Consider the following 13,014-nt stretch of genomic DNA (forward strand, 5'->3'; position numbering starts at 1 on the left):
TCTCTCTGTATGCATGTGTTCTCAATGTTCAACTCCCACTTACGAGTGAGAACATGCAGTGTTTGGTTTTCTGTTCTTATGTTAGGCTGCCGAGGATGATGGCTTCCAGTTTCATCCATGTCTCTGCAAAGGACATGAGCTCATTCCTTTTTATGGCTGCATAGTGTTCCATGGTATATATGTACCACATTTTCTTTATCTAGTCTATCATTGATGGGCATTTGGGTTGGTTTACCTGAAACCATTCTTGACAGCTTGTGAACAACCAGGGAAATTACTCCCTGTCTTTACGGTCTATAAAATAAAGATACTCTAATTGGCTGCCACTAAGATCCCATTGCATAAAAAAACTATCCCCCTAAAAAGAATGCTCTAGACACAAACACTTTACTGCAAAGCATTTTTTTACTTTTTATAGAGGAAAACACTTATTCCACAGGACTACTAGGGAGATGACATTCCTTTATTTCAAAAGTCTTCTATAGTATCTCTGACCGTTCACCCAGAATGAACCATCTCAGGAAGCTGAGGCAGGAGAATCACTTGAACCTGGGAGGTAGAGGCTGCAGTGAGCTGAGATTGCACCACTGCACTCCAGCCTGGGTGACAGAGCGAAAGACTTTCTCTCAAAAAAATAAAATAAAATAAAATAAAATAAAATAAAATAAAATAAAATAAAATACAAGTTTCAGAGCAGACTTCTTTGGTTCAAACTGAAGCACTGCTGTGTGACCTTGATCAAATGTTTAATTTCTCTGTGCCTCAAATTCCTCATTTGCAAAATAAAAATTAAAATGGTATCTTAACACAGGGGTTCCCAACCTCTGGCCTGCGGACTAGTGTCCATTCTTGGCCTGTTAGGAACCAGGCTGCCCAGCAGGAGGTGAGTGAAGGTGAGCAAGCGTTACCACCCAAGCTCCGCTTCCTGTCAGATCAGGGCAGCATTAGATTCTCATAGGAGCGCGAACCCTATTGTGAACTGTGCATATCAGGGATCTAGGCTGCACGCTCCTAATGAGAATCAAACTAATGTCTGATGATCTGGAATGATCTGGGGTGAAACTGTTTCATCCCCAAACTATCCCCCTACCCCTGCCGCATCTGTGGAAAAATTGTCTTCCACAAAACCGGTCCCTCCTGCCTTAACATATAAGACTGCTTTAAGGATTAAATGAGACAATGTAAGTAAGGTACTCAGAAAGATGTCTGATACATAGTAAATGTTGATTCATGTTAGCAATGATTATCTTTAAGGGATAAAGGAGAAGAACAATTCAAAGATAATTCTCAGATGATCTAACTTGGCTACTGTGTAGATATTAATTTAATTAATTTACTAGGGACTAGTACTCAAAATATCTGAAGAACTATAAATCAGAAAGAAACACAAAACCCAATAGAAAAAATAACCATAAGGGACACTTCAAAAAGAGGAAACATAAGTGGTTTATAAATACAGGAAAAGATGCTCAACCTCAGTAGTAGTCACGGAAATGCAACTTAAAACCACAAATTAGTATTTCATATCCAACAGTTAGGCAAAATGTAAAACTGACAATATAAAATTTCAGAAATGATGTAGAACTATGAGAACAGTAGTAAGTGTTGGCACATAAACTGGTACCAATTTTAAAACAATTTAGTATTATGAAATAAAACTGAATATATATTTCTTTACATATACATATATACATACAGATAGATATTACAATCTGTGAATAAATCTTAGAGAAACTTTTACATATCATCACCAGGAAAGACATTATTAAGAATATTTGTAGCAGCACTATCTATAATAGCAAAAACTAGGAATAGCCGAAATGGATAAACAGATAAACTGTGGTATATTTACACAATGTCCTAACAAAGACAATGAATAATTTGTGGTAAAGATTTCAATAAGGATGAATCTTAGAAAATTGTTGGGTGAAAAATGCAAGTTACTGAAGAAGAGTATCATAAAATTTTTTGTTATTGTTGCTGCTGTTTTGTGTTTTTTAGAGATGGTGGTCTCACTATGTTGCCCAGGCTGGTCTTATTTACACATTTAGAGTTCTAATTTTAAACTCACATTTCTTAGATCTTTAACTGTAGGAATTCTTCGAAGTCAATGTTTAAAGCACCTTTCTTCAGAGAAAACTTCTATTTTTCTGCTAGGATCTGAGGCACCCCAAACCAAAAGCATCATTAAACTAAACCTTTAGATTAAGATTATTTTTGCAAGGCGAATTTCAACTTCAAACTCACATGAGCATAGGATTGTGATGAGGAATTCTCAGGAAAGATTCTTTTTGTGTATTCCAATCAAAACCAAGGATGAGATAGGCAGTGTCATTCTAAAGAGCAGGCTATTTTCCTTAAATTATCCACAGAGGATGATTCACACTTTGGGGATCTCAGCTTTATGTTGCAGTGTCCAAACTTATAACTCATAATGCCTAGGCTCAGATTTCCTCTGTCCCATGCAAGCAGGACTATCTCCTTAAAGCCCAGGTTCTGGGCCATAAGGTATCAGAAGGCAATTTTAGAGGTAAAGAGGTTCTATGGCTCACTTATCTCCATGGAATTCGGCCTTCTCATTATTTACAGCCTTGTATTTTCACCTTACTTCGCTGCCAACTCAAGCAGACTTAAAAAAATTTTTTTTAAGTATTTTATCCAGCATTTAAAAATATGTTCTTTACCGGAAGTTTCTCTAAACATCTAGTCTGCCAAATTGCTTGAAATAAAATACTGCAATAGCTTTAGACATACTTTAGAGATACTAACTGCTTTAGACAAACCAGTTTTCGTTGCATACACAGAATGATACTTAGGCTTCAAAAAAGGAAAAGGAGTTTATATCTTTTCATTCCAGCTACAATTCTCAAAAGTATTCCATACTGTAAAGTTTGTTCTTCTTCAATTATAGTAAAGTGAATATTATCTGATTAGTTATTAACTAAATAGAGACTTCACTAGCAGAATTCAGATAACAGAACAAATAGTAAACAATCTATAGGCTGAGAATGAGAAAAAGTATCAGAACCTAATTCACATCTTAGGCACACTATATATTCAACATTAAAAATATGCAATGACTTTATAGGAATACTATAGTAACCATCAAATTCCAGAAATTTAGAAGCACTTTAAGTATTATTACACTTCAATGACATTCATGTATATTTACAGTAGCAGCAAATCTTACATTTAATATACTGATCTTTTGACACTCGAATTGATCTACTTAATGTAATTTATAATCAACTTAAGAAAATCCCTCGATAGATATGAAAAAATCATTATTTTGTAACCATCACAATAAAGGCTGATTTAGGCAAGAAGCATCAATAACTGCTAAATCAAGGGGACACATTTTAATGAGGAGCAGGATAGTTGCATGGTCCTAAAGTGTATTTCCCATAGAATGCTTATAAAATGCAAGGAAAAACTAGTAACTGAATAGTAGAAAGACAAACAATACTCTGATAGGATGATTAAAATTAACATCACCTATGAGAGGTAGAAGGCCATCGTGTGCCTCTGGATATGAAACCCGGAAAAGGACACAACATCACTTATGCAGTACTCTGGCCAGAACGCATAACCTGAATCTCAACATGAGCAAATACCACATAAACAACAAATGAAAAACATTCTATTTTTCTTTTTTTAAAAAAAAAGCCAGCAGAGAGGTGGTTGTTTTCTTAAAAAATGTCAATTTCATAAAAGACAACCACACTTCTGTATATGTATGCAGAAGAACTGAAAGCAGGGTCTCAAAGAGGTATTTGTATACCTATGTTCATAGCAGCACAATTCACAATAACCAAAAGGCAGAAGCAAACCAAATGCCCATTGATAGGTAAACAAAATGTGATATATACAAGCAATGGAATATTAATCAGCCTTAAAAAGGAAGGAAACTCTGACAGAGGCTTGATGAACCTTGAAGATATGATGCTAAGTGAAATAAACCAATCACAGAAAAGACAAACATAAGATGTTTGTCTTATATAAGTTTGTCATATATGTGTTTCCACTTACATGAAGTATCTAAAGTAGATGAACTTACAGAAACAGAAGGTAGAATGGTGGTTGCTGGGGAGGAGTGAAAGGAGTTATAGAGTTTCAGTTTTGCCAGATGAAAAACTTTTAGAGATTGGTTGCATAACAATGCGTGGTAGGGGAGACAAACATGATAAAAACAATCTTTGATTCAATGGGCTTGGTTCCATAACAAAAGCATATGCAGAAAGCCATGGGAACACAAAGGAGAGGTTAACACTCTCTGACTGATGGAGAGATAACTAACGCCAGAAATAATCTGAAATTATGAAGAGTTTTGAAAGAGAAGTTTAGGTTAATATGGCAGAGTGAACATACATACTCACTTTTGCTTCCACTTGGAAACTCACTAAAATAATATTTTTAAAAAAGAAAGATATAAACCTGCGAAGAGAAGGATCAGTAGAGGTGACAACAAAACTTCGGAAAATGGAAAACAGATGTATGAGTAATAACAGGCTTAGCTAATGCAAAAAGGCAGACTCCAAATCCAAGTAAGAAATGTGACTTTTTAAATTTTACCCAGCAGGATCCTGGAATGGCTCAGGAATTAGCCACACCTCTGTAAGCAGTAGGTAAGATAGAGCTGGAAACTAGAGAACAGGTTGAAAGTTTAATGTAGAAGTAAATTATATGCCCAAATACCCTCTGCCTTTCCATGCAGCCATGAGTATTCTACCTTCATCTGGGAAGATCAGAATTTTGTTTTGTTTCTTTCTGAAGAGGAAATTATAGAATATCTCTGGACTGGGGGACACTCAGAACAACTGAGGGAGGGGCATGAGACTGGAAGCTGGAAGACTAATCAGTTCCCAGAATGTCGGCAGTCTATATTATTATATCCAAGTGAAGAACTGAGGATCCATTTTCTAGGAAATACGAATAGCTTAAGTTAATAAAGACACTAAAGACAATAAAATGAATTGATTGGATAGATTTGGAGTTTCCAATTAGTTTTTTTGGTTTTTTGTTTTGAGACGGAGTCTCTCTCTGTTGTCCAGGCTGGAGTGCAGTGGTGCGATATCGGCTCACTGCAACCTCTACCTCGCAGGTTCAAGCGATTCTCCTGCCTCAGCCTCCTGAGTAGCTGGGATTATAGGCGCCCACCACCACGCCCGGCTAATTTTTTGTATTTTTAGTAGAGACGGAGTTTCACCATGTTGGCCAGGCTGGTCTCAAACTCCTGACCTCAGGTGATCCACCTGCCTTGGCCTCCCAAAGTGCTGGGATTATAGGCACGAGCCACTGTGCCCGGCCTTCAATTAGTTTTTCAGTGCTCCCATCTTACATATAAGCTATCTAACCAAGGCTTACCAAACATTAGGAAAGACAGAGACCAAAGCAAACAAACAATAAGAGGTTTAGCAGGAACACAAAAACTGGCAATATAGCATTAGTGAAGATAGAATGTATAATCATTGAGGACGATGATAGATCCTAGTGAATTTGTTTGGAGTACAGTGAATAAATGTTGGCAGTAAAAAACAGGCTAAAAACGTATAAGGGCCAAGCCACAAAGGATTTTGTATATCACATCAAGGAGTTTGTAATTTATTTGATTAGACCATAGAGAGGTAATTAAGGACATAAAAGGGAATAACATGACCAGGTTTGCATTTTGACAAGTTCATTCAGCTGGCCTTAAGGTGAACAGACAAAAGAAGGAAGAAATTATAGGCAGATGGACAAATTAAGAGGTTACTAAAGTAATTCAAACAAGAAAAATATAGGTCTAAAATAGGACTGGAGTAGATGAGATAAATATGAAAGATGCTGAGAAGATACAATCAAAAGGACTTAAGAATCTGCTACAAATATGCATGTAGGTTGGATCTAGAGATAGAGATTTGGTTATCAATTAGATCACCCAAGGACAGTATAAAGAACAGCAATTTTCAGTGTGTGCATGTGTGCATGACAAAAGAGGTAGCTGAGACTCACTGCCTTTGCCCATTAGGGAACCACTGTGGGTCCTCCTCAGATGTGTTGAGACAAAATTTTATAAAAGGTTAAGAATCACAGATTTGGCTGGGCGCAGTGGCTCACGCCTGTAATCCCAACACTTTGGGAGGCCGAGGCGGGCAGATCACGAGGTCAGGAGATCAAGACCATCCTGGCCAACATGGTGAAACCTCATCTCTACTAAAAATTTTTTAAAAATTAGCCCAGCGTGGTGGCACACGCCTGTAATCCCAGCTACTCAGGAGGCTGAGGCAGGAGAGAATCACTTGAATCTGGGAGGCGGAGGTTGCGGTGAGCCGAGACTGTGCCATTGCACTCCAGCCTGGGTGACAGAGGAGACTTGGTCTCCAAAAAACAAAACCAAACAAACAAAAAAAGATTAAGAATCACAGATTTGGGAGACAAGTGAAGGAAAAAAAAAAAAAAAAAACTCTCAAAGGAGATTTAAAAAAAAAAAGCAATAAGAGAAGTGGGGAAAAGCAGGAGAAAGTGATAACAAAGGAGTAAAAGTGAGAACAAGTACTTACTATTTATGTCTAATACACTATGCCTCCCTGAAATAAAAAGAACACAGGACATGGCTTCTGCTATCTGACTGAGTCTGCAATTACACTGTTGAAAAAAGACTGACATAAGACAATGAGAGGGAGAAAAAAGAAAAAGGGAGGGGGGTGAGTCAACAGTGTATCAAGTAAAATTGGTTTACTTCATAACTACTAATAAATTTTTACTGAGCAGCCTCCAAACTCATTAAATAGTCTGAATATAAGAAATACATTATTACATGAGTAGAACAGCCAGTTTTGGGGTTTTTTTGTTTTGTTTTTTTTTGAGACGGAGTCTTGCTCTTTTGCCTGGCTGGAGTGCAGTGGCGCGATCTCGGCTCACTGCAAGCTCCGCCTCCGGAGTTCACGCCATTCTCCTGCCTCAGCCTCTGGAGTAGCTAGGACTACAGGCACTCGCCACCACGCCTGGCTAATTTTTTGTATTTTTAGTAGAGATGGCGTTTCATCATGTTGGCCAGGATGGTCTCGATCTCTTGACCTCGTGATTCGCCCACCTCGGCCTCCCAAAGTGCTGGGATTACAGGCGTGAGGCACCGTGCCCGGCCAATAGGCAGTTTTTTAAGAGTACAAAGTAATGCCAATCTTTTACAAATATTTTATAAATTATAATATAGCATCTAATTGTTCATGTGCAGATAATTCAACTCAATACATGCAATAAGAGCTATCTAATTTTCAAGTAAACTCATCAAGTGCTGAATTTAAAATAACCAGGCTTATGAATATTCTATCTAATAATTAGATTTCTCCTTATTGAACGTGTATCCATTTAGTTTAGAACATATAATGTCTAAGGTCACTTAAATGATTAGACTCCCCATCATCTTTACCAAGATCTAGTTTATCTTGACTATTCAGTTCAAGAGAAAATGTTCCTAATTTAATACAAAGTAAATGAGGAACAATATAAAACTGTATAATTATAGCCTATTTTTAAAGGACAAAGATAGATACAAAAAACAGATTTAAGTTATTAAATGTTAATAGATGGACAGCAGATTTTCATGTTCTTACTTCCACCTTCTAAAACATTCTCCCCAATGAACACATATTACTTTTATAATGAGAAACAAAAATTTAATAAAATATTTTCTCAATTAGATTTCCAAAGAGGTAGAAAGCAGCTGGAGATTTAGAGTATCAATTATTTATATGAATATCTGTTGGAAGCACTTACATGTTTTCATTTGTAAGGGTTTCATGTCTCTTATCTCAACATAAACTCAGAAAAGGCAATTATGTTTATTTTTTCTGTAAGTCTCCACAATCCAAATTCCTACACTCTGCAAAGGGGCATTGTATCTTCAGGGCCTAATCCAAAAAATATTTGTAAAAATAAATCCTCTGAAACTAATTTGTTAGGTCAACAACTTTTTCCTACCTCCCTATGCTAATGTTTATTATGGTTGAACCCAGCAAATCAGTAAATACTGTTCTAACTTAAAACACACACACACACACACACACACATATTGTGCTTTGATATGTACTTTTACATACAGGTTTTAATTTAATGTCATTTTATTTAAGTAAACCATAATTCTTAGGATTTGAAAATATTACTGGTAATATTTCTTCGAAAAGTTCTAAGTTAAAAAATAAGTGATTTTGAAAGGGTTTCAACATTCTTATAATGTTTATTGTATTTATAAGGATAAAAGTATACTATAGTTATTTTCGTTGAACTTTAACCATTTCTATCCACCTGTCTATCAATCAATCAATCAATCAATCAATCAACACAGGTTCTCACCATGTTGCCTAGACTAGCTTCAAACTCCTGGGTTCATGCAATCCTCCCACCTCAGCCTTCCGAGTAGCAGGTGTGTGCCACCACACCCTTTTCTCTTTAGAACGGTTGATGGTAAACTTAGTAAACACAGAGTTCAGAAACTGGGTAATGGGCACTCAGATTAGTTGCTACAAATCCACTTTCTAGGCCTTTACATTTTTTTTCCCCACAGGTTGAGCAGACTTCATAGTCAGAATTAATTGCGGGACTTCGCTGATTAGTCAGGCTGCCCAAGGGGGAATGAGCTATTGGACAATGATAAATATCTAAAGCTTGCCAAGTTCAGTACCAAAATTTATTTTGACTAGTTTTAAAAGAAAGATTTCTAAAGTGTTTAAACTGCTTTCCTTCCTTTTAGACAGAGTATATTCAACACAATTTAACCTTTAGGATGACTTAAGGATAGCATCATAGCATTTTAATTATGCACAATGATACTTAGGGACCCAGTGTGATATTGTATTGTTTACCCCTTCACTGGAAAGTTCCAGACCATCCTAGACTCTGTTTTCTGTTTTTTCATCTCTTGCTACCTCTTCCCTTGCTGTCTACCTACTTGTTTCTAGCAGAAGACTCCTTTCTAATAGGTTTCCCAACCTATAGCAAATAAACAAAGCAATCAAGTTTCATTCATTAAACATTCAGAGATGAAAAATACAATCCCAGGCAGTCCCTGAAACATTCACAACTTAATTATGCTACATAGGATGCTATGGGAATCCGGAGGAGAAGCATCTGACCCAGAGTCTGGGGATTTCAATGGTGACTTCCTGGAGGAGCTAGTTCTTAAACTGAGACATGAAGGATGAATGAATAGCATTTCACAAGCAAAAGAAAGTGAGAGAATGGGTAGAAGAAAAGATCAAGTGCACAGACAGAAGAAATAGCATGGTAAATATAAAAATGATGATATCTCACATTTATTAAAAACTTCTGTGAATTAACTTACTAAGTCCACATACCAATGCTATGAAGCACAATTATTCCTATTTTACAGATGAGGAAACTGTGGCACAGAAAAAACTGTTTCATCCAAGGTCCATACCTAGTTAAGTGGCAAAGTCAAGATTTGGCAGTCTGGCTCTAAAGCTCACACTCTAAATCATCACACTATATAGCTTATCTATGCAAAATTATGAAAGCAAGAGAGAATCCAGTGTTTTGAGCAATCTATTATGAGTGATTTACTAAAGCTGGAAAGCTGTATAGTGCCTAAATATTGCAGAAGATGAGGCAGAAACCAGACCTGAGGAGCCTTGTATGCCAGGTACAGGTGTTTAGATTTTATCCTGTAGGTGGTAAAAGCCATCCAGCAGAGGAGTAGCAAGACCACACTGCCTTTGATAAAGTTTTTCATGAAGAATGGATAGAAACAACCAAAGGCTCAAAGTACAGGTAGGAGACTATTCCAGAGCTCTATGTGAGATGATAAAGACCTGAATCAAAGCAATAGAAGTGATTCCTTTTTTATTTTTATTTTTTTGAGACGGAGTCTCACTCTGTTACCTGGGCTAGGCTGGAGTGCAACGGCATGATCTCGGTTCACTGCAACGTCCGCCTTCTGGGTTCAAGTGATTCTCCTGCCTCAGCCTCCCGAGTAGCTGGGATTACAGGTGCACGCCACCACGCCTGGCTAATTTTTGTATTTTTTTAGTAAAGACAGGGTTTCGCCATGTTGGCCAGGCTGGTCTCGAACTCCTGTCACCAGGTGATCTGCCCGCCTTCGCTTCCCAAAGTACTGAGATTACAGGCATGAGCCTGGCCATAGAAGTGGTTCTATTTAGGTATTTCCTGCTACTAATCCTATGGAGAGGAAGAGAAAAACTAGAGAAAATCAGGATGTCAAATTCGTAGAACTTATGACCAGACAAGGAAAACTTGTGATAGGGAAAAATGAAATAAACTTGTAACCAAGGTAGAAAACAGATTTTGAAAGCAGTGGAGGTGGTATAAAAGATTTATTCTAGACATAATTGAGGGGCTTGTGAAATAACATTTTTTAAAAAAACAGCTAAAATTTATATTGAGCTTGCTACATGTGAGGCACTGGTCAAAGAAGTTTACATGCATTGATCCACTGAATCATGAAGGCAACACTATGACATATTAACTTCTTTTTACATGAGGCATCTGAGAAGTTAAGTAACTTGCCCAGGGTCATGCAGCTATTAAGGGGCTGAGCTGGGATCTGAACCCAGGTATCCTGATTTGGAGTGTATTGTCTTTAATAGAGACATGCCAGTTTTATAGATGAGTTTGACATTCAAGAATCGTTTAAAGTACGGATTTGGCCCCAGCTAGCTCAGCCGGTAGGTAATAATAATAATAATAAAAACAAAGATAAGGGTTTGGAAGTCATCAATATACATAGATGGCAGTTGAAGCCATGAGTATTGAGTTAGATATAGAGTACGCAGTCTAAGTGTGGTCCTTCAATCACTTAGGTAAGAATACCCTGAGGATTTTTATTTTTAATAAACATGCAGATTCCTGGGCCTCACCAAAGTCCACGGAAACAAAAACTCTAGGGATAAGACCTATAAATATATCGTTTTGATAACTACCCAACTGATCCTTATATAAAGTTCGAAGATCACTAAAGGAATGAGCAAAGAAATGTGTAACAATGACATTGAGTTTACTAGAAGTGTGTCTACAATAAGAGTAAGCAAATTCTGAAGAAGGATGTTAGTAGGGGCCTGGGCAAGTGTCTGATGAGTCTTTTTTTTTTTTTTTTTTTTTTGAGACAAAGTCTCACCCTGTTGCCCAGGCTGGAGTGCAATGGCACAATCTTGGCTCACTGCAACCTATGCCTCCCAGGTTGGGTTCAAACGATTCTCCTGCCTCAGCCTCCCAAGTAGCTGAGATTACAGGCGCACATGACCATGCCTGGCTAATTTTTTGTATCTTTAGTAGAGATGGGGCTTCACTATTTTGGCCAGGCTGGTCTTGAGCCCCTGACCTCGTAACCCTCCCACCTTGGCCTCCCAAAGTACTGGGATTACAGCCATGAGCCACAGAGCCTGGCCCTCTGATGAGTCTTTGATCAAATCTAAGCCACAATAAATTATAAGATGTATTATTCTTTCATGCACCACCACCACCAAAACAACAACGTACCCCAAACAAGAGGCCTCCCATGTAAAGCTAGAACAACAAAAGGGGTACAAATGCAATATAAACAAATGAAAAATAAACCCAGCATTCAGAATGAGACAGCAAGGAAACCTGAAAGTCTCTATCTGTACACAAGATAGAAGCAATTTTATCTAAAAGCCAGTACTCACCTAGCTTTGCAGTCTGAATTCATATTACCAGTAGGGTCAAAAACAAAACACAGCAAAACCAACAAAGACAAAACAAAACAAAAAAAATCTTTCAGGCAGAGAATTTAACTTAAAGTGGTCTCAGATTGGTAGTAGTGCAAATAACTGGCAGAGTGAAATGCAAATCCTTTCTGAAGTAATCTGACTTCGATTGAGGCTAATAATGATTACAAGACATTTCCTTATCTTAGACATTTTTTAATTTCTAAAATTTCTAAAAATATGTGTCTTAAAGCCACTGAAATACAGTAGATGGAAAGCATACCAAGCTATATTCTGAATGCTCAGAATCTTTGACGGTGGGGTTATTTTTGGGTTCTCAGATGTACTTTATAATTTCATATAGGTGTTGATTTGTTTTTAAAATAACTATAAAACAAAGACACTATTAACAATTATAAAATTGTTTCCCTTTCCATCACATTTAACCATATTTATAATTCCTCTAAATATAAAAAGTCTCATCCATTTTAAAACAAGAACCCCAAAGAGTGAGATCAGACCACTAATACCTGTACCCTGGAGTCTACGTAAATGCTCCCACACTCTGGGATTTTGATAATGAAACTGCAAAATGCACCACAGGCCCTGGTAACTGTCCAGACATAACAAGACAAACAGCAAACTTTGTTCCTGCCAAGGATGATGATTTACAGTCCTACTCTGACATTTGGTATTCCCTCTTTTGCTCACAGGCCACAAACACTAACTATTTTCATTATATCCAGAGTATCCTGGCTCTTTTTAAGAAAAATTAATCCCTTCTCAACAATGCCACAGTGAAAAAAAATTCTTCTAGAACTTCTGTAATTTTCCAGAAAAGCAGTCTTTTCCTAATTCAAACATACATTTCCCATCTATTCCAAGAGTAGTACAAACACTGCACAAATTACACACCGTAGTTGCTCTGGGGTCTTTTAAAACTGCAAATTTCATTGTACAGCAAGCACATCATCCAAATGAGTTGCTAGATGACTAAAATTGCTTTAGAGTGAAAATAAACACCAACTGATCACTGTGGGGAGTATCATAATCCAAAAGTGTGACTTACAAATAAACCAGTTATACAACCAACCACTGCTAACTTCCCTGTTTTTAGTGGGTGAAGGTCCTCAGAGTCCTTCTCACAACACAGTCCTGTCTAGAGCAATTGATATAAAAATTCTAATCTGACACTCATCCTTGCCACACCCCACTAGAGCACCTCTTTCACTCAGGAAAACTATTCTACCCCCAGAGCAAATGTTTGCCCATGAGTGAGTGACTGAGTGAGAGTGTGTGTATGTGTGTGTGTCTCTCTCTGTGTAAGTATAGGAAT

The 13,014-nt window shown here is 37.3% G+C and overlaps 2 protein-coding genes across 16 annotated transcripts in view; one reads left to right on the top strand and one right to left on the bottom strand.

The window, feature by feature from the left end:
- Positions 1-13,014, top strand: part of SNX3 (sorting nexin 3) — a 1,122,685-nt gene that overhangs the window by 208,424 nt on the left and 901,247 nt on the right. The window lies entirely within an intron of this gene.
- The window catches only part of CEP57L1 (centrosomal protein 57 like 1), a 67,904-nt gene that overhangs the window by 30,602 nt on the left and 24,288 nt on the right, over positions 1-13,014 (bottom strand). Inside the window, exon 1 of one of the 7 annotated variants that reach the window (XM_050789145.1) lies at positions 9,877-11,147. The exons of 3 other annotated variants lie outside the window; for them this stretch is intronic. In XM_050789145.1, the coding sequence (XP_050645102.1) occupies positions 9,877-9,903 (27 nt within the window). In that variant the 5' untranslated portion in view covers positions 9,904-11,147. Of the gene's footprint in view, positions 1-9,876; positions 11,148-13,014 lie in introns of those variants that run through there. 3 more of the 7 variants (XM_050789149.1, XM_050789150.1, XM_050789151.1) reach the window with 3 other exon arrangements.

Source organism: Macaca thibetana, chromosome 4, assembly GCF_024542745.1.
Source record: "Macaca thibetana thibetana isolate TM-01 chromosome 4, ASM2454274v1, whole genome shotgun sequence".
Lineage (NCBI taxonomy): Eukaryota > Metazoa > Chordata > Mammalia > Primates > Cercopithecidae > Macaca > Macaca thibetana.